The following is a 22,811-nucleotide window of genomic DNA, read 5'->3' as shown; positions in this document are numbered from 1 at the left end:
TAGAACTGTAGTCCACAGTTTTACTAAATGAGACAACTAAAAATGCTGGATAAATTGCTGGAAGTCTTAGAGCTCATAGCTATCTTCATCTCCCCGACCATTCTGGTAGAAAAAACCACAAAACAAACAGAAAATTACTGCTAGGCTAACACACATATGCTAACAGATTTTTATTTTTATTTCTTTAAAACTCATTTTCAGTGTTAAATAAACTGTGGAAAAAGGATTTGATTCATGGTTGCATTAGGAATCTACTCAACCAAAGCCCCTTGTCACAAATTAAATCATAAACCAAAAGTCAAACATGATTTGTGAAATTAACATTTATCGAGGAAATACTCCCCAGCGCTGCATCGTGATTAGTCTCTGGCTCCTGAAATATCACCCATAATTCATAAGCTTCTCTGAAACCATGCCACTACCATTACTGCTGGGATGGCACGTGTGATGGAAAGGCGCTTCCACAACCAGAGAGCAATCCCTTTAGCGATGCTAGTGAGAACTGGAGGTCACTGTGTCTTATTATTTGGGAAAGTACGTGCATGCACAGCTCTCAGCCCCCACGCACATGTCACACCTTGCCCCTCCACAGGCACTCTCTTCCACCTCTTAGATTTATCCAAGGCCACGACTGTTTCTAATTTTGAACACGGAGGCTTGCCAGAAGCTCTGCATTGTGCCCTTTCTTTAAAATAGTGACTAATAAAAAATGAAACATAATTAACAGTCACTGGCTCTTTCAGAGTCAGTGCCTTTCAGCAGAGGGATTCAGTCAGTGCCCTGGCGGGGAGATGCAGACAGCTCAATCTTGCAGGCTGAGAAGCTGCAGCACAAACAAGACTTAGTGATTGTTGAAGGCTAAACGGTCACTGGCAAAGCACATTTTGGAGCCCAACAGTTTTTAGAAGCCAGGATAACCAGATATAACTTAAAAGATATGGGATGCTTCCCTTTTCAAGGTGATTTTCAGCAGGAAGATATTTTCCTGCTAAGGAATGCAGTCGCTTTTGGAAATCTTGGTGTAAGGCCATCCCCACTGCTCTGGGCACTAGATATTTGTCACTTGGAACAAAACAGCCCCCCAGCCTTCTGGAGCAGTGAAGGAGAGCTCAGCTGAGCTGCTGGCTTCAGGGGCATTCAGAGCAAGAAGAAAGCTTCAGCACCTCTATAACCCATCCCCTCACTCCAAGTGACGATCACAGCCCTTCTCCTTCACGTATTCAGACACGGTCTCCACCACCCAAGTACACTACACCTGCTTGGAACACATCAGCTGCATGCTGTGTTTATGCATGTGTGCATGTATTTATGTGTGTGTATACCACAGATTACACAACATACAAATAAGCCGGGATCACAAAGAAGAATATTCCCTCTTTCTTAACCAAAAGAAAGCCTGGGGCCTCATCCTACCCCCGGCTTTAAACCAGAATACAGAGGAATGTAGTCTTACATTTCAGGATTAAAGGAGAATTTACTGGCTGTAAATCCGCATTTCCCTTTGCCATCCTTCTGCATGCAGAGCAGGCTGCATTACATCTGGGCCTCTGTCCTCAGCTGGGGCAAACTGGGCTTAATGGAGCCGTGACCATTTATGCCGCTGAGGATTGAGCACTCGGCATGCAGCTCAGCGAACATCTGAGCCAGCCTCCATCCCGTGCCTGCCTGAGGTCACTCTGGTGACCGCACTTCACCGTGGATGGCAGGCTCTGCCCCAAAGGAGGATGGAGAATCCAAAAGAAATTACTGCCTGCTCTACTAAGCTACCCCACAGGCACAGAGGCCTCACTTCTCAGAACACACATTCATTGCTCCAGTAACGAGACCGGCTGAATAGTCCGTAAGGGACTGCTACCTCCATTCAACACGCTTTCTTTGGGTAAACAGCCATTCCCTTCTCGTGTTGTGACATTAAGGAGAGGTCACCAATGGATGGTGGGCTTTAAAAATAGTTTAATTCTTTTTTAACCACTCTCCTCTGCTTGCAATAACCAGTTAAAAAGCTGAAAATAACACAGAGTTCCCTACTGGGTTGCCCTTTCCCATTTGGAGAACATTGATTTTTTTCCCTGTTGTGCCAAGATTAATGTGGCCTGTTTGTTTGACAACAGATTCAACAGATCTAGTGCCCTGTCAAGCTAAAATGACTCTGTCTGTGGACAACATCCCTGTCTGGCACTGGCAATGATGGGGGGTTGGGGGTGGGGACAAGGCTTTGCTACTTAACTGTTACTGCAGAACCATCAGGAGATTTCAGCAGCCCTTAAAACCAAAAAGTGTTATTGATGGGGCAAATTCAAAATATTGCTAGCGAGAGTCAGCAGTTTCAATGAAAACTATTAGGCAAGGGAGGTTATCCAAATTATCCACTGGAACAGTCTGTGACAGCTTTGATTCAAAACACTTCCAGATCTTACATGTACAGATCTTCTTCCCATCTTGCTGTTTTGACAGAAAAAGTTGGTTTGTCCTCTCTCCTCCATTTAAGTAAGAAAAGAAACAGCATATAAGTAAAGTACAGAGAAGAAAATGAGAAAAGCCAAGGAAATAAGGAGTGTCCCTTCCTCATCCAAGTGCCAGATATCACATGGACACCAGCTGAGGGTGAAAGCACACCCTGCTCCATTCTTTCAGAAACGTTACCAAGTTCCAAAACCCTCTTGTCCCTCCCTTCCTTCCTCCGTCCCTTCCCCTTCCTCTGGCAAAAGCCAGTAATACCTACAAATATTTTTTATTTTCGTAAACATCATGCAGCTTTAAAACGTGGGGATGTTCTATCAACTTCAGGATGGCTATTTCCCGCTCCACCTGGAAGAAACAAAAAGAAATACAGAAGATTAGAAGCTTGGTCTTTAGAATACATGAGATATTGTCACACATTTTCTTCCCATTTATCCATTTTTCACTCCTCTTTATATGCAGAGGGTATGGCAACTTATAACAATATATCTTGTTTAGCACTCACATCATTTAAGAGCACTCCCTGCTCTGCAGAACACAAAACCAGCAAAATTTCAAGGTTGAAAGAAAAGTCCCAAATCTACCAAAGGGAATTAGCTGTAGGAGTTATATGAGTATTCAAGGCTGTTCCTGCCTCACAATCCAAAGCCAATGGCATATTCTCAAAGTACAGAAACTCCAAGATGTCACTTAGGGCTCTCCTGACCTCCTGCAGGCACCGGTGTGGCTGCACCATGTATTGTGTACTCAGTTAACATTAGAAAATCCTCACCCCGAAGAACCTGGAGTGTATGCAGGGGAGACAAAGAGCAGAAGACAGACAGCAATGTGATTTTGTAGCTGCACAACTGAGGCACAGAAAAGGAAAGAAATACATGAAGTGATGTAAGAAGTACAAGGCACAACAAGAAATTAAGCCTGATTACTGAAGACACGGTGTTCAGAGCCTTAAGTGTAAGGCTGCGCTTTCTCTCAATTCCCAGTATGACCAAGCATGGCTACTTCTAAGAGCGTGTATTCAACAGGGAGTTAACAAGTTGTGACTAAGTCCCTGTAATTAGTGCAAGCCCTGTTCTCACCCAAAATTCCTATCATAACTGCTGTGGTGCTTTAAACTTGAATTTAATCAGGGTATTCATTAGAGATGGAGGCAGCGCAATTCCTCAGCTGTGAGCAGAATTGCTCTGTGCTGCTTGAAGCCAAGCTGTAACTGCTGGTTTGACCTAGGCTAAGTCCAACAGAGTTAATGCAGCACTGTGGAGACTGTAGGTAACAGAAATAAATTCTGCAACAAGACACAGTCTAAGCATTGCACTGTCGGGCATGACAAATTTCCAAGAACCCACAAAGGCAGGAAAAAGGCCTAAAGAAGCGAACAAGGAAAATGAGGTACGGTTCTTTCCAGTCCTTCGAATAACTGATTGTCCTGGAGTTGCTAAGCTAACAAGCAAAACACGAACAAACGACACCACCATCCCTTAACATCTCTCCTGCAGGGACCAGGCGAGTAATTAGGAAGTCACCCCAGTACACATTTAGTTCTTGATGTCCTTTAATTTCCTGAGATATCACCCTCTGCTAAACCTGAACAGACAACTTTCCCTGAATGCCAGTAAGATACTCAGCAGGAAATTAGAAAGTGGTAGTTTTCCAGCGCTGTGCAGAGGAGGAAGATTTCCCGGCATGTTGGTTATCACCCCAGATCTCTCTTCCTCTGCACCACCACACAAAACCAGCAAAAGCAACTCTCGCACCACATCGCCCTTGGCCTTCCTCGTATATCAGGATGGAGAAAAGGGTGTTTGTACATCTGTCAGTCTTTCAAAGATGCTTATTCCTCCCTGCAGAGTCAAAAGTCATTGGAGAGATCCACTTCCACACTCGGGATCTCTGGGAACAGCTCCTTCAGGGAAGTGATTAATGCATTTAAACATGTATGTACACAGTTCAGCACTGCCAGAAGAGCTATGAATTCAGTGATACACAGTACTCGATGGTGACAGCTCTGTAGGCGTCAACTTACTCATGACCAGCACTTAGATGAAAGCCGCTTATACAAATAGGAAACAAAAGTTGGGTCGATTTCAACTGTACAGCTATTCCATCGAAAAAACAGGGGGAGCGCTAGTTTATTCCATTTTTGTCTCCTCTTCAAAAAGATCTGTTACTCTTTTCTCTTATAAGATATGCACTGGTATTTGCAGAAGGCTTCTTCAGCCCTATAATTGATAAAGTTGGATTTGCTTCAAGAATGAGGAAAAACAAACCAGAAGAAGCACCCACTCCCATAACAGTCCTCCAACGGTACTGTGCTTCAGCCACAGCACCATGTACCACAGCTGCTCAGAAACTGCAGCTCTGATGAAGTTCCCTTTGGGTGGCAGAGCCCAGGTATTTCATGGGCAATTGGACCACTGCATGAGCTACAGCAGGGATCACCACTCACCCGTTCTCCCTCCTGGGCCATATCCTGCCTGTGAAAGATTAAATTCCCTGCAGGTGGGCTGTCTGAACCGCCTTGGCAATTCAGTTCTGAAAAACCTCTTGGTGGGTATGGTGGCAACGGATGTTCAGACCAAGGGAGTGATGGATGGCAGCATCCAGCCAGCGCCCTGCTTGGTTACTGTCCTAAAGCAGGAGAAGAGGCAGTGATTTATGAGTGCCACTTGGACAAGGGGATTCGGTCACACCACTGCATGGCCTATGATCGATAAGAGAAAATCGGACCAGAAAGCAAATATCCACTTACTACCTACAGGTTTACACCAGAAACCAGTCAGAAAGAAATAACTCGAGTTACTTGAGTTTCATCATTTGAAGTGTGTGAGTGGGAAAGGTTCTGTGCACATTTTTAACTTCCTGGGAACTAAACCCGGAGAGGAAATACAGTTTTGGAGGTCTTGATTTCAACCCCAGGCATGCAGAAAGCATCCGCCTTGGTGTGCCTGGCAGCATTTCTCTGCGCTGGATGGGGTTCAGCGGCGCGTTGTGCTGCGCCACTCCAGCGCAGGCAGCAGGCAGCTTTCCACAGCCTGCTACCTCTCCTAGCTGTAAACCAAGGACAAAGCTAATCTACTCATCTCAGTAAGACTTTATATAATCCTTCAGGAAAAGGCGGTTTTATGAAGGAAGAGTGTCATTACTGTAGTTCTCATAGCCCAGGCCTTGGCCCCATGTAGAGGAGCAAGACACTAATGGCTGTATTATTTCAAGAGCTAGAGATTCCCAGCTCTCTAAACAGCAATCTGATAAAGATCATCCTCAAAAATCTTACAGCAGTGTCCCGCCTCTTCTCCCTTCCAAAGAAAAACAACAGTTCATAAAAATGTGCAACAGACCACCTTCTCAAAATTACTGCTGCAGCCATTACCGATGGGTGACTCCCCCGAATCCTGCTCGTTTTTGCATCTGCCAGTAACTGATACGGGTTGGACACAGGCTGTAGGTCTCGATAGCGGTTTTACTGACGCATGGCTCAGGAGGACCCAGCAGCCTGTGTGTCATTAGCAAAGGAGCGGTATCCGAACTCACCGGCAAGATAAAGGAGGCCTGAAATAGCATGCGGCTCTCCCTGCCGCCCCCGAGTTTCCCGGCCCTGGCATGCCTTTTTTTGCGCATCCCTGTGCTTGCAAGCCACGGAGTGCTGTCCAGCTCAGAGCTGGCAAGGACAGCAAAATGGAGAAACCCTGCAGGGTTGTTTGCTTTAATGCAGATGCAATTATCAGAGAGCAGGCCAAGCTCAGAATAGCCTGTCTAGGGAGGCTCAAAGTCTGCGATAAACAGGAAATGTGGAAAAAACATTTGCATAATAGTTAAAAGGGAAAGGAAAAAAGTGAGGCTTTCTCTGTCACACAAACATCGAGTCACATCATAGGGTCCCCACTACAGCCAGGGTGGCCTCATGCCCACCGTTGGTAACTGACTGCGCAGCACCTTGGAGCTGGGGAGGGAGCTGTGGAAGGGTGTGCAAGGCAAATGGAGACACACTGCTAACTCCTCACCTTGCAGGTGCCAATTAGAGATTTTAAAAATCTATGCAGGAGGCTGATTTGACAGGATGCTCCAGTGATTCGGCTAATGAGAACATGCAACACAGGGGCAACGCAACCCTTCGAGTAATAATGCAAAACTCTGGTTTCCTGTCCTCCATCCCTACTCCACGCTCCTTCTCCCCCAGACAAAATGACATCTCTCTGCTTTAAGCCTGTCTCATCAGCACAGTTTTTCCTGGTGACAAGTGCTCTGCTCTCTCACCTCGTGACTCACAGGCACACCGGGTGCTAATTCACCTGGAAGGCAAGAAGGGCAGGTCGAGAGAGCTTGATAGTTTGTCTCAGTGATGAAGAACATTTCCTTTTCTGTTACATTCATTCGCTCAGTAACAATTGGGTCACCCATCGCCCATGTGGTGCTGTGAGAACTTGAAAAATGAACCGGACATCCGTCTTGTATTACCAGGTTGTATTTTATCTACCAAATCTGTGCAAGCAAAATGCAACAGTCATTAATAGCAGTGTTTCTCAAAGAACACCTACATGCAAAAAGCTGGGGGACAGCAGATGATAATTCTCCTTGGATGCTTTGAAGTTCACCAGCAGCACACCACAAAGCTCTCTCTCTCTCCACTGACACCAGTGGCTCCCATACTGCTCACAACGCTGGCCTGAGAAGTACGGCTGGAGCTACAGAAGTGGCAAGGGGCCACGAAGCCCTGCAGGCTGCAAACGTGCTGGACTGCCTTTCCTACTCAGAGCAAAATGGTGGAGGGGGTATGGAGGTGGTAGGTGTTCATGCGAAAATCAAGCTCACTGATGTCAAACCTACTTTGCTTTGAAGTAATTACTGAAATACTTTTGAGAACCAATGGCTCAGTTACTAGAAACTCAACCAGGACACGAACTTTCTTTGAGTTCAGAATTATTTAGATTCAGGATGAACTTCAAAGGATGAAGAGATTTGGATGCTCATCCAACTCCTAAGGCTAGAACTCCAGTCGGAAACCTTGTACCAAAGTACTAGTTTCTCCAGCGTCTGGCTTGCTGCGCAGTAATTTGCATTTCCATGATGAGAGCACAGAAAGCAGAGCATAAATCACTGTGATACTTCACTGAGTTGAAGTGGCAAAACCAAAGGTATCAGATAGGAAAAAAACTAATCTCAAGTTCTCTGGAAAGTCTGTGTTCCTGCTGTAACAGAAATATCACAGGAACAGACCCTGGGATTATATTCATTTGCTACTTTTGCTTCTGTGTTATGTGGGACTGAAAGTTAGAAATGGTGAAAAATTACTGGCTTTGGTGAAGACCATCTAAGTCACCTGCTCACTCTTCCTCATAATCACAGAATGAATAAGCTACTTTTGAAATGATACAACAGCATTAAAGCAGAAATGGCTTTGTACAACAAGTAGCTGTAGGCCTACTATGTCCCGTAGGGTCAGCACTGCTGTGGGGATATCGGGCTTCCAAACAAACTTAAGCCATTAAGAAATCTAAGCAATACCACACTGCATCAGTTGCATCCTTATTTTCAATGGGAGCATAAATAGAGTAAAAGTGGAAAAACCATCAGGTTTTAAAGGATTAAACATTAAAGTACCTTCCTCTGAATTTAGCTGATTTTTCACTTGAAGTGGCCTTTCATTACATACACCCCAAACTCCTTCAGCAGGCCATTCCAGGCGCAAATGGAGAACCACACAAGTGTCCATCTGCGGAAAGGATTTCCTGCTGGCGGCACAGCCATTCGCGTCACGCTGCTGAAGACGGGAGCCAAATTCAAAATGTGTTGAAGTCAACAGAAGACCTCAATTGACTTAAAGTGGGCTTTGAATCAGACCTTCTAATGATCATTAAGTGGTATCTGGAAGAAATCTTCTATTACACAATTATGACTAATTAAATGCTTTAACATGAATTCAGGTTTTCTGCTAAGTACTAGTAATTACAAGAAGATTCTATAAAAAGTGGATAAATGAGGGGGGAAACTATACTTAGATCTCCACAGAATCAGGCAGCTAGACAATGCTGTACAAAATACTTAAACCAGACAAAATTACTGGAAAGCTGAGCAATTCCTCATTTTATTGAAAGCTCTATTATGGGCTCATTCCACCACAGTTTTTGTTTGCATGTATGCTTCTCAAAGCTATTTCCCCATAAATGAAAATGAAAATAGGTATGTGTGAGAAGCAAGTGAGATGCATATTTGATGTTAAAATTTGCATGTGCAAACTTCTACACCATGAAGCTTTAGTAGGAAAATTTATTTTCCACAAACTACTGTTACAACAATGTCAGTTTCTACTTGTCTTTATTGAAACAAGTATTTTTCCATATTCCTTCAAAAGTGCAAGTCTAAAGCTCCACTGAATTTCAAAATCTGCCATAAAGTCTAAGGGTATGAAGTCAGCTGAACAGACACTGTGAGAATTTTCATGGAAATCCTTTCTGCTGGTACCAACAGACCTCCACAAGAGGAGAGGTCTCCTAGCCTGGCCTGGCGTATTGATTCCAAGGACTTGAAGTGACAGGGCTTGGATCCTACGGGCTCTCTAATCATGGAAAATCCTACCCAGGAACTCTGTGGTTTAACTCGCTAGTTAACACCTGCAGTGTTCCCCGGCGCTCTGCCATAGGCGACCGAGTAAACATGGCATTCAGACTTATCTGCAGCGTATGCTTCTTTAAGAAGCATCAGGGCTTCATGCAAGAGACAGTGATGGGAGCTGACAAGGAGTGGATTTATTCATTCAGCACTTCAGATTATCTGCTGCCTGGTGGTACACAGCTAACGAGTGACTGACACGCAAGTCTCTGCCAGCAGTCAGCAGAACTGGCCCCTTATACCAGAAGGCAAATAGCCTCCCTGTGCCTCCTGTCACCTTTGGTGAGTGCCACATCCTGGCTGCCATCACCGAGCAGTGCAGGACACAGGACACAAACCAACCTGATCTTTGACTGGCCTTTCCTTTTCCCTCCTTATCCTGGCTTTTAATGTTAATGCAGACTGTGATTTCTTTGACCCGAAGCAGAATGTTTGCACAGCTGTGTGTTTTTTTTTTTTGGTTTTTTGTTTTTTTTTTTTTTTTTTTTTTTTTTTTTTCTGGGCAAGAAAAACTAACTGGTGTGTAGCCAGCCCAGTGTTTATGAGAAACCCACCACCCCAGACCAGCAGCCTTGCCAAGCCTGCTGAACACCAGCATCTACTGCTCCAAAGCAGCACGCTCAGACCCTCTTGCACGAGCCCCCCCTGCCATGCCAGACCTGCAGTGCTCACCCCAGACTTAGAAATACAAGCAATGCTGCAGGCAGTACTCCCCTGCCCCTTCCCTGCCTTGATGGACCCACAAACTTACGCCTGGCTTGTTTCAGGGCCGTATATGTTAAAGAACGCAGGAACAGGAAGCCGATGGACAGGCCCTGTGCCGGGAAGGAGTGTAAGTCACAACTCATTTTCCCCAGTAGAAATTACTTCTGCTGAAGGTAGGAGGGGCATTCAAACAGATTTAACGCCTTGTGGGCTGCTATGCTCAGCTGTGGTAAAAGTTGCTACAGACTGAGAAGAAACAAGCTGCAAACCTGAGGGGTATGGAAAGTTCAACTTCAATTAGCACAAGTGCATAGCTCCTTGTATTACTTGAGACACCACAGATTTAATATGGGCAGTACCAAAGACAACACTGGAATGTCTGAGCCAAACAGTGGGTGGAGGATGCAAGAGATGCTGAATCCCATTTAAGGGAATATGGGCAAGCACAAAGGAGGTGGTAGAGCACAGCACAGCACAGCATAACACATTCTGCCAAAAATTTAGTGTAGAGCTTCTGAGAGCATTGGTTGAGGACACGATAAGGCAGAAGGGCTCCCAAGAGCATCCAGGAAAGGGACTGAGACAGTGAAGCGATGCTGACAGTACCATGGACTGGATGCTTAAGGGTGTCCACCATCAGTAGGAAGAGAAATTCAAAAGCACAGTTTTGCAAAAGGTCCAAAGGATAAACTCTCCACCAGTTCCTATGTCTTGGCTAGCCTCTTTCCCCCTCTTGCTCTTTTTCTCCATTAGTCACAATGGCCTTGTGTAGCTCTTTGGCATTGTCTTACACAACTGTCCTTTTTCTCCAGTACTCTTCCAGAAGCAATCGATAGGATTGCCGCTGCTTCCTTTTCTACATCTTTCCTTAATGGCCATCTCTGGTTGCCTAAGAAATAATGGAGGTAACAAATGCTCCTGGAGAGGGCAGAATAGCTGGAGCTTCGCAGAGATGGGAGGCAGAACGCCAGCCAGTCTTCATCTCTGCCTTGCCCAGCTCCACAACCAGCCTAATGACATCAATCATTTCAAAGAGCGGAAAACAGCTAATATGATTTTTGTTACTCTACTGTGTTCTCCTGTGCTTCACTTTTGGGTGCCCCTTGTCTCTTTAGATGGATATTTATACGTACTTGTATATTAGGATCTCATTTCAGCTGCGTTAATAAACTCAGCGGGACATAAATGGTTGATACCTAGAAGAGATTCTCCATCTTGATAGTCTCTCACAGCTGGCAGTGGTGGAAGCAGACACTGAAGCAACCTACAGCTTTCCCCTTTGTTTCCACTGTCTAAAGAAGCTGTTGAAGCTCAACGGCACCTCCCAGAGGGACATGGTCCCAGACAAACAGCAGCGTGGACCTCACCCAGGAGCAGTGGGAAGGCCAAGGGCAACACAGACTCGCCAAGTTCATGTTTGCACTTCATTCTGCAATGAAAGAGGGAGCCCTGAGGGGAGGCCTGGCAGCTGCAGGCAGAGCGATCACCAGCTGACTTTCTGCCAAACTGGAGCCAGTAGCTGTGTGCTCGGGGGGGCGAGCAACCCTCCAGCCCAGCTCTTCTACCACAGCAGGACAGCAACAGTTTCCATCACACTGCAGCAGAAATAGCAGCTCCCGTCTGATGCGCGCTAGCTCTACATTAGCACTTCTATGTCCATCCCATCTTAGGGATGTGGATCCCAAGAAATACTTTCCTTATCCATGATGTTAAAGTTACTCTGCTTTGTCCGTAAGTGCTGTGAGTGCAGACACGTCTGAGGAGCGTGCTTGTCCAGCGTCTCTCTATAACGACATGACCATAACTGGTGTACCTCTATAACGATATGAACCAGCACTTCAGTTCCAAACATCCCTGCCCACTCATCTATATGATGATTATAACTTAAAAAAAAAAAAAAAAAAGTTTTCTAAAAAGGGATTATAACTTTTTAAAGCAGACCCATGTCAACCACAAGCATGTCTCCTTATACCTTGCAAGACAAAACTGAGCAGCACGGGAAATCAGCAGTGAGTGTCACTGCCTTCCTCCCTGGGCTACCCCTGGAGCTAGCCAACAGCAGATGGGCTAAAAGCCCCGTAGTCTCAGCTCTTCAGTAACTCACACAGCAAAATCTGCTTTATGGGCTCAGCCTCAGTCCCAGGTCAGGAGTAAACTAGAGGTGGACAGTTAAATGCCTGTTTTGTAAAACTGTTCCCTCCCTTCAACAACCTACTGCACCTCAGCGCTGAGAGATGGCACAAGCTTTCCAGACGATGCTAGCTTTGTCCGTGCAGTCTGACACTTCTTCCTTCAGCATCAGGGCTGCATCAAAAATAGCAACATTGGCTGGGAGCTTGCCATCAGGTTCTAATCTACAAAAGGATGGCTAATAGGGCAGGAATCGTAGTACAAAGCAAGAGGCAGGAAGAGAGAGGGAGAAACACAAGTGCATATTTTGTATAACTCTTGAGGCTGCCAGTGCTCACTCCCTGCCTCTCCTCAGGTTCAGCCGGCGGCAGAAGACATTACAGCAAGACTTGTACTCCCCTCAGTGAAGACATCGTCTTCCTCTGTTTTGTACAAGCAACAAAAGCAGCAGAAAATTAGTCGATTGCTGCCATCAGCATCCAGGATCTCTCACAGCTGGGAGTTAAGAGATCAAAGCCAGCAATGAAGGAACATTTTGTTTCTCAGTTATTTTATCTCTGCTCTTCTCATATCCTTCCCATCACACACCAGTCCGTTATGGCTAGGGGTGCTAATGACATCTTGCAACCTATCAACATCAATATCAGGATCAAGAAACCTCTTGGCCAGGGAGGCTTACAAACAACACTGTAAAGATAGGCTCTCGGGCATCTCGGAACAGGCGATGACGGTAAGCCAAGTCATTCCTTCTCCACATTGTCCAATGCTCCTTTAGAAAGAGGGCTCAGACATCTCTTGCCACGTTCTTGCAGATGGGCCCAGCATATTCTCTGGAGCTGAAAACAATTGTTTTCCACATCTTCCTCGTATTTTCCAATACATTATTCAGTCTGGTTGGACTTTCAGAAGTACTTAGCATTGGCCTATCTCTTCATCTCAAAGTTCACGGGACTATTACTACTAAATGAGACCACAGTCAGCCAGCAACAAACAACAAATTCCATCTTTTAGTTCCAAGTCCCTAGAGACAGGTCTTGTAACATGAGGCCTGTCTCACTATTTATGAAACTACGCCTTGAACATTACATCCCAGATCCCGCAGTATTTCTGAGCCCTAATGGTGAATTCTTCAGCTTCACCACACTAAACTAATGCCAAAAGCATTCCCTGTCCTAAAATAGATCATCTTTTCCACATAGTGACAATCACTTCTGCAGTACAGAAAACCTCTCCCCCGAGTTACCTGCGTTGGTCTGAAGCAAGCTCGACGTTTATGAGCAGTGGCACACCGCAGTGCAGACGCGCCCACCAACATGGCATTATGGCATGGAGACCAGGGAGAGCTAAGAAATGAAAGCAGTTTAAACTTGAGGAAGGTGGTAATTTTCTTACTTCTAAAGTTGGTGTTGTGGGTTGTGCATCTTCAGAATAGTCACCTTTAAGTGCCATTGCTTACTTGAGACTCTTCCCGTTCCTTTGTATCTGCCCTACACAACACATCTAATACAGAGTTCAAAGCTATCTGGCTTCTGATGAAGAGCAAAGACAGGATGCAACACTTTGTTATGTCAGGCGATAATGCATTGCTATAGAAAGTGCTAATGACTCAAAAATTACATAGAGGAAGCAACAGGAAAGTTCTAACTATGAGCAAATTAGCTTAATTCCCTGAAAAGAGTGGACTTGACTGGACACACTTACTCGAGCTATTCCTGAAAGCAGCAGAGCAAGGATTCCAAAACCAGAAGACATTTGAACACTGGGCTTCACTTAAATCACAGCACCTTAGGCCTGTACACCTTGGGATGCTTTGGCACATACACAGGCATCCTTGCTTCACGATCCAATCCAAAACCCCCTGCACTTGCCAAATGCTTACAACACTTACATGTGCAGATTTAAAAGTGCTCGCAAACATTTTCCTAGGAAGATGGCTGGCTAAATTTGAAACCAGCAACATTTGAAATGGACAGCTGGGCTACATCTACCCCCCTCCCTCCCCAACTTTTCAGCATTTTCTGCCAGAGAGCACATTCATCAGCCAGCTGAACCTTGTTCCCAGATGTTTGGAACATGCAAAAAACAACCTGTGAATCGGGGATTTTCCAAGACTCAGCAATATGGTCACAACAGAGTTTTGGAATGAAAAGGCAAGGGATATCATGTTATCCTCTCTACAGAAAAGAAAACCAATTACATCTCTTCACAGCAGACATAATTAGCTTCCTTCTTTCCAATGGAGAAAGCCTTTCCTTCCATGAAAAGCTTATACTGCTTCCCACACAAACACGGGACAGACAAAAACCCTCCCAAAATCTTGCTGAGGCGGATGCCATGCTGAGGAGACCCAGCGGTGACCTCAGACAGGAGGGAACAGTCCTGTGCTGCCAGGCTCGTGTCAAATCCTGAGTGACACCAACATACTTGGGAGGAAAGTACCGCAGAGATGCTCTCCTTGCACCATACAGAACTCAGTGAGTTTGGATGTGAAACCTCAAGATATTCAGGGGCAGGTGATCGTTACATTAACAGATATATAATGGCAGGGATTGGAGTGCAACCTACTGCTGTATAATATGGATTTGTGTGTGGTCAGAATTTTCATTTGTGTACTGCCTCCTTCCCTTAACTCATTCCTGTACTGAAACAGCACTAGTCCCTATTCGGTGTCCCTCCTCTGAGCAGGAAATGTGCACTTCAGTTAAGGGATTTGCCTCCTGTGCTTTGTTGCTAGATGCTGCGGGATGGCAGGGCAGCACTTTCAGATGCTCTCTGCTGGGCACGTTTTGCCAGCTCCAAGGAGCTGAGGCGAAATAAAGACATCTGCCAAGCACCCTTGCAGGGTACCCTGGAAAGCCCTATGGAAATTTACCCCAGTCCCATCTCACATTTTTTTTGCCAGAGGAACACAGTGACGTTGACAAACCCCTTTTGTTTCTGAGAGTCCTGAAATTGTTGCTGGGTACCGTTCAGTGAGAAAGGCTGGGACAGCAGCTGATAAGGAATCCTGGTGATTTTAGGAGGCCAGCAGCATTCTCTGCAGAGATCCACATACATAACTGTTAACAGAGCTGAGGCAATTTTCCCTCCCTCAGTAACAGTCTTACTCCACCCCAAGCGGACCACTTGAAGGTTATCTAGAGTTTTGTCATGTCCTTCAGTGTCATTCTGCTGCCCACATGTTCCTGTATTTAGAGCAGGGTAATGTTACACATCCAAACTGGGAGCCTGTTCTTTATTTTGGGGTAGATTCCTTATGCCACCACAGAAGCCACTCAAGAACAACCACGTTCTGTGAAATCCTAAGGACTGTGAGAGTTTTTTTCTGACTATTCCTCTTCTGGTTTTGCATTCTTATGCTTGCTAACATTTCTAAACCATTAACCTTTACTGCTCCATACTACTTTTTTCTGAGGGAGAAGTGATTTTCCTTGCAATTTTCCAGACCTTTTTTCATATTCCCTTCAGGGTGGCTGGCGACATGAACTTGTAGAAAACGTTTTACTTCCATTTCATCGAAGTGTTGAAGTGCATGCTTTGGTCTGCACCACCACTATATAGTCTAAGGTCTATGCATAAGCCACAGAAAGACAGCCAGATGATGAAAGAAGGTGATGAAAAAATCGCATTGTAACTTCTAGCAAACCTATAGGAGAGTAACACATCTAGTTTGAAAGCTCTTGGTGGCCAATGCGAATGTTTTTGGTGGACAACCAGGAAGTGGGGATAGTCCTTACTTCTGACCCATTAAACAGGCATTTTGCAGAGGTACTTTTTTGATGAGATTCCTTTGGACGTGTCTTCATTTAGCCAGGAAGCTAGGCACTGTCAACCCCCTTCCATCCATGGGGACGGTGACCTGTTTGAGAAACCCGAGATGTCTCCACAGGCTATAATTTAGCACTCTCCAGGCACACCAAGACCCCTGAAGCACTGTTGTGTCTCTCTGATCCCTGATCTTGTTCATGATCTGCAAATGATCAGTCACGTAAAACCCACAGGAGAGGAGGTTGCTGCCTACCTACTGAAGGCCTGAGTTTGTCAGTTCTATCTCACTTAGGGAAAATACATACAAGTGTACAGTTCTGATACATTCTCGTTAGGGAAATATGAAGCAGTTCATTAAGTCTGAAACAGGAAATTAGCAAAAGATGAAAACCCCAACAAACAGCCCTCCCTTAAAAGTGGTCTGAATATTTTCAAATAAGACAGCATCCCTTGTAGAGGGAAAGGAAATGTGTAGTGCACAGCTGTGTTCTTTCCTCGATCTGAACTGTAGTGGCTCTTCTTCATCCTTTTCCATGATAAGTGTGCCTGTTCTCCAAGCCTCCGGATGGGAGTCAGCACCTCTGTTCAGCTCTTCAGTGGCATCACGCTGCTGCTGATCTCCTTTAGACCTGAGGACCCACTAAACCACCCGGTTTGCAGCAGGTTCCTTCTTCTGGGGAAAGTGTCTGATGTTACAAGTGAACCCAGGACCTCAGAGATGAAACAGGACTGCAAGAATCTACAGAGAGTTTACATGAATGAATGAGTCTAATTTTCAAATTCAGGCCAGAAGCAGCCCACCCAGCCTAATTTTTTCTCCCTCGTACTGTTTATTCAACCAAAACCATTTTCAGACCACCTGAGGGCATTGCTTTCATGGGTGACTGTGCATTTTACCCGAAGTCCCATTTGGCAGAATGACTTTTATTATAAGCATTTTGGTTCTGCTGCCCCTGCTGCATGCTGCTTTTCTCGGCTTTCTGGCTGCCTCCAAGTCCTGTGCAAACCTCCCTCTCCACAACGCACCGGGGATCCAGCAGATGCACAGACTACGTAGCTGAACAATCACTCTGTGCCTCAAGCGCTGCCAAACGGTTTATTGTGCAGCTTAGGAGGGCATAAATATACTGTTGTTCTGCTACAGAAAACCAGGCCGCCTTTCTAGAAATGCCCTCATTTTGCTGGAAACACCACCTGCATTTTACTGGAGTGATCCTAAAACAGCAGAACGAATCCGGCAAGGGGTTAAAACAGGATTTGTATTTTATTTTTAACCCAGGCTGGAGAATTCCCTTCTTTCCTTTTTCTCTTCCCCTTATGACACCTCTTTAAATAGAGTTGCTTTTTCCAGCCCCAAACCCACCTAATGCCAAGGGGTCAAGCTATGTTTCTCAAGTCCTTTGTTCCCTGGAGCAGTATGGGGGCGCGAGATAAGTCTTCGCCGAAGCCACCAACAATTAAGACATCAGCACCATTAAGAGCTGCCGCCTTCTGTGCAGTCAGCTCCCTGTAAGCCGCCCCCAGTCCCCTGTGGTGTCGGAGCAGCCTGCCTCTCCCTGGGGATCTCCCCAGCCAGCTCTGCAGCGGGGCTTGTGCTCTGCTCCTCACACCAGCCTGCCTGCTCATTAATCATTCGGGATGCGACTGCTGCTGCCACTGCTGCAGACACCGAAAGACTGAAGATGTTGTCTCCTCCTTGCTACGCAAGGCTTTTCTCCCTTCCCCAACTGCTTTTAAAGGGAAACATCCTTATTTTTTTTTTCTTTTCCTGCGACAGAGGAATATAGGTTCTGACCTTAAAAGCAGGGAAAACAGTTGTACCGCAGTCCTCACGGTGGCTGTGGCTGGCTCGCTGCTCCACTGACGTTCCAGCAGAGTCAGGCCATTAGAATCTATTCATGGAAGAAACCTCTCATGCAAAAGGCCGCTGTAATTGATGCAGAGCTGGACTAAAGACTCTGTGCCAGTTTCCCACCCAGGTATGTCAGGGATACATGAAAGTGCCAGCTGTTGGTTGAAGCACAGCTGCTATTCTCCTTCAGTCCCTGAAGTACAGAACTCTGGGAACCAGAACAGAAGTCAGAGCACTTGTGAGGCTACTCTAACTTACCCTTAGAGACAGGAATATTTATCTCTGCTCCCTCTAATGCAGCAGAAACTCGAGAAAGCAGACTGTGCCCTTCAAGCTACTGACAAACATAACTGCTTGGCAAAATGCAGTATGTAACACCAAAAGGGAAGTCCTCTTTCAGTAACAGCTCTTCCAAAGCAAAGATGGGTCAGCAGCCAGAACAGGACCGCCAAACATTTCCAAACTGTAAGGCATGTTCCCTTTTTTCAACTAATCAACAGAAAAATGAGGGAGCTGCACATGACCTGATGTGCTGGTACAAAGCAGATGCAGTGATGTCAGAGCTCCTATTCCCTCTGCAGCACTGGCTGAGCACAAACAATAACAACAACCCCTTCACTGTCACAGATTGCCCTTACAATGTGGGTATTTTGTCCTGCAGGACAAATAGAAAGAAGCAGGAATCTAGAGAGAAATGCAGAAAAATGACTGCTTTCCACAGACTCCTCGGGCAGCTCTGATGCACTTGGGGCGCTTCTACCTTTACACAGGACTTGGCTTGTACAACAGCTCCACTCAAACCCAGTGAGAGGATTTAATGTTCCTTTGGTATTAACATCCACCTGCATCTCCTTCCCTCCCCCCAGTGACCCCCACCCCCGGCCCGGCTCGCCCAGCTCTGGAGTGGCCAGGCGCAAGGTGGTCTTTTCAAGAATGGTCGTCATCCTTTTCTTGTCTTGTTCCTTTGTGCTTTCCAAACAATTTTTCTTCAGGACCCTGGAACAAGCAGTCACTTCAAAAGAGTGTCACTATCACATGGATGGTGGCCCAGGCCCTGCAGGGCACGTGCGAGCAGGCAGGCTGTATTAGAAAGCATCAGCCCTGACCACCTCGCTGGCAGGTTCTCCTCGCTGGTGCCTGCTGTCAGGCATGCAAAGCAGCCTCCTGCTGCGGACAGAACCTGGCTCAGGCCCCTGACACATACTAGCACCCTTTTTATTCCCAAGAAAAATACTCCTCAAACTGAAGCGCAGGGGATCTTCTTACAGAAGGATTAAGGAGTTTTCAGTGTCTTCTTAAATGAGTTTTTTTCCAAAACCGCCATCATCATAATTTTTAAAAAATTCACCATTGAGAAACACAAAAAAGCTTTCTGTAATACTGCTGACAGTTAGCATTTGTTTCCCTCTGGGAATCCAGGTCCTGCCAGTGGGAGTTTCATCAGATGCTGACAACTCCCCCCATCAGGCGTCCCCCTAAGGAAGGATGCTTCCCCCTGGCAGCTCTCCTGCTGGTGACAGCAGCAGGTAATGCCCACGTTTTCAAAAGGTTCAGTAGTTTTGGGTTCTCCACACTTAAGCACTATGGAGACAGATTTTCAGCTGCTGAACTATTTGCAGCTAAGGTTTTAAGAAGAATCCCCTTTATGATTAGGTTATGATAGGATTATGATATAAAAATCAGATTTACAAGTTGCTCAGACACTATAGTTGGCTGGGTCTAATGGAAATCTGGCCTAACGATGGAGGTTGAGCCCCTCTGAAAAGTCCAGGCCTACCTATGCCCTGAATTTTGGAGGTGCTGAGAGGCTGCTGCGGGGTCCCACAGATGGTGGGAGCAGTCAGTCCCATCACAGCAAATGTCTTCTATATATTCCTCAAGAAAGCACCCCGAATACTGGAGACATCTACACTGTTTTGTGTAAATACCCATATAGAACAGAGAGATTATTAAAATCAAAGAAAAGGTGAAGTACCTTTTACTGTATGTACATACATAGTTCCAAACTTGACTCTGAAGGAGGCCTGCATCCGATCCCACCTTTGGCATAACTCTCAACAAAATTATAAGCATCTAAAACCTGGAGGTTTCATGGGTGGGGTTAAAGTTGGAATGATTATCTGAAATGATATTCAAAGGAAGCCATAAAGCTGTCTAAGGATCTCATAACTTAGTCTGGATTCGCTGGGTCTGGAATGACTCTGGGAAATACCGTATCCATACTGGCTTGCTCTGACAGGGACCAAAGGGGGGTGTGAGGTGCTGAGCTGGGATTCAGAAAGCGTAGCTTCACTTGCTCATTTTCTTGATAGCTTCTTTTGCCCTGGATGGGTTACTTAATCTATCCTGTCTTAGTTCGGTATTTAGAGAATGGAGGCAGTAAGGTATTGCCTTTTCCCACGTCCTGCTGGCCTTTTCCATGCACCGCCTGTTCAAACCGTAAATGCTTCAGGTCAGAGATGGTCCCTTGCTTTTGTTTTTAAACACAGCTACAGCGCCTAGTATGCCAGGACACGCGCTAAGACACACCCTCTGACAAACACAGACAAAAAATGATGTTCCAAATGTCACCACTAACTCAACTTACAGCCTGCGGAGAATGAAGCAGTGGGGGGTGAAGTCTGCAGTATGTCATATGGAGCAAAACGCAAGTTCAAAGCACGCTGTCACAGCCAAGCACCTGACTGTGGTTGATGCTGGTGCTCTTCTCTACTGCCCTGGCTCCATGCAAGGAATCAGGAGTCAAAAGCCACCCTCACCTGAGTCAGAAGTAAGCAGAGACACTGCACCCCTGAGCACAGAAAATGCAGTGCCTCACAAGCTGGGAGGGGGGCAGGCGGCATTACAGGTGGACCGGCAATAGTAGAGCGAGCTTCCTGCTGAAAAGCAGGGAATCTTTGTCATGACAACAGAGAGAGCTGTTAAACTCTACAACATGTGCAGGGAATGTAAAGCTAGGCAGTATTCTGGGTCTCCTGCTCTCAGCAGGGAGGAACTGGCAGGATTGCAGCAGTGAATGATCGTTTATTTTTAACTACAGTTTCTAAAGCTGGTGATTTTGTTTGTTTGTCACTTTTTATTTCATCCAATGCTCTAGATGGATACTAGCTCATTTTGCAAGCTTTTTTTTTATATTATTATTGTTTCTCCCTGAAGCAGGGGCTGCAAATGCTGTGATAAGTAGACTGAAAGGTTCACTTAGTTTCAGCTGCAGTTTCCCTAAGTGCTTCTGTGTCCCCTGCTGAACTGCTGTTTTGTAATGCTGTGGAGGTGGAGCACATTTTGGAGATATTCCGCAGCTCTCCTCTTGCCTCCACCACACCATGGAGGAACCATTTTTCTTCTCCCTTCCCTCCTGTAAGGGGGTAAGAACCACCAAGGAAGGAAGATGTACCACCGCCTTCTTCAGGCCTTTTTGCACTGACCAAAGTCTGAAAATCTAAAACATTAACGAAGCAGTTTCATGCTTTGCTCTTGCCCCATGTCCTTCAGGGTGTGTGAACACAGCTTGCCGCAGACTAACAAGCCACACAGCAAACACTTCACATCGTGGACTAACGTCAGGGGAGCAGAGGATCGAGAGCTGCAGCTCAGTGGTCTGAGGAGAAAGCTCTGCCAGTTTGTGCCCCTTAATAATGGGCAGCGAGCACAGAGGGCAAGCGTGACTAGGTAGGAGAGAAGAGGCTATCTAGGGAATCATGGAACACGAGTGCTGGGCTTTGCAGTCCGTAATAGGGGTGAGTCAGCCTCTGAATTGCTGCGCTGCTATCTTGGTTACAGTAGATGCTAATTCAGCTGGTCAGGTAAAGTGTGCTTTCAGGAGGCTAATACAAGCAAGCATATTGAGGCTCTGGGACTTTTCCAGGCTTCATCGCTGTTCTGCCTGTCCTAAAGCGAAGAAGCACTTGTGAAATGCAAATCTGCAGCAGGGTCTGCGACACTAGCCTCCTTCAGTTTGCTGGGACTGGGGATAACACAAGACTCTGGGCTGTTTGGCAGATCAGTGGGGCGGTTTATCCTGCTTTCAGAGGCGGCTGGAGGCACTGTGCTGGGGAAGGGCTCACCTTCTAGCAGGCACCTTCCACCAGCTTCACAAAAACATACGTGGAAACTTTTAAAAGACTGATTTCAAAACCCACAATTAACCATTGGGACAAAATGACACTGCTCCCTACCCTGCTTCTTAAGTACCCAGCACAACTTGAGGGTCTCCTCTGAAGGACGAAGTGCCCAAACTAAAGCCTACTGCACCCAACTCAAAGGACTCAGGCACTGGATCAGAACCTACCAGGCTTTTGGACTCACACTGCCAAACCTGCAAACTCCTAGCTGGTCTTACTGCATGGAGGGGAGGTGAGAAGGTAATAAAGAGGGACAAGACTCCCAAAGGGAGAGCTGACATGTAGCAAGGGGCCAGGTAGTCCCCTGGATGCTGCTGCATGAGGCAGAACAGACACAGCTCTGCCCTTCAGTAGCTACATGGACCTGCAGTGCTGACAGTAACAGCTCGTCGCTGTCAGCTAATGAAGCAGCTATGATGACGGCAGTGCAGTCAGAGCAGACCCAGGCAGAGGCAAGGGGCTGTTTTTAGGGTTATTTTATCCAGACTGGGACCGTGCTCCAGCCCCTTGGGAGCTGACCCTTTTCACTGAGCTTTCTGGAGGGAGCAAAGGAAAGGAGGTGAAATTCTAAGTCGAGACACCAGAACCAAGCTATTCTCTGAACCACTCTTTGTTGCCGTCTCTCCGTAAGCCTTCAGCCTCCGCTCCCTCCTCCCCTTCCCAAAAATAAAGCACCATGATGTAAAAACATTCCTTTGGGGCTGGAGGTGGAAAAACTAGGACACCACAGTTCGGAAAACGCTCAGCACTGCATGAAATATTCACTATCAACCTAAACAGGTTTTACCCGGAGGAGGGTATGATGAAGAGGGAACGGGGAATCAATTTCACTGTCCTATGGTTTGTTATTCTGGCTGCTTCTTCTCTTCTCCAAATAAACTAAGCTTTTTGGAAGCTCCTGTCTGACCCAATTCGCATTCCCTCACTCTATCCATCCTGTTTTATGAGCAAACAAACATGCATCCTAAAGGCATCCTTGCCCAATCCTAAACACCGCTGCTCTCCAGAACAGGGCTAATAATGTAATGATGCATCAGAGGGAGAAAGAGAGCGCATGTGCGGCTGAACGATCCATCATCATCTGTGCACCAGTGGGATGGGGACCCAGCAGTGCCCCCAGCCCCTGTGAATGGCCTTCGTGATACCTTCGCAGAAATGGCAAAAGCAAA

General features: G+C 46.2%; 1 protein-coding gene across 18 annotated transcripts in view; it reads right to left on the bottom strand.

Moving 5' to 3' along the window:
• The window catches only part of BRSK2 (BR serine/threonine kinase 2), a 316,099-nt gene that overhangs the window by 103,662 nt on the left and 189,626 nt on the right, over positions 1 to 22,811 (bottom strand). For all 18 annotated transcript variants that reach the window (XM_080405930.1, XM_080405931.1, XM_080405933.1 and 15 more), the window contains exon 3: positions 2,723 to 2,808. In XM_080405930.1, coding sequence (XP_080262056.1) covers positions 2,723 to 2,808 — 86 coding nt within the window. The remainder of the gene's footprint in view (positions 1 to 2,722; positions 2,809 to 22,811) is intronic.

Source organism: Falco punctatus (assembly GCF_963210335.1).
Source record: "Falco punctatus genome assembly, chromosome: 10".
Classification (NCBI taxonomy): Eukaryota; Metazoa; Chordata; class Aves; order Falconiformes; family Falconidae; genus Falco; species Falco punctatus.
Note: the sequence above shows the minus strand (reverse complement) of the source record. Positions and strands in the feature narration are given on the sequence as shown.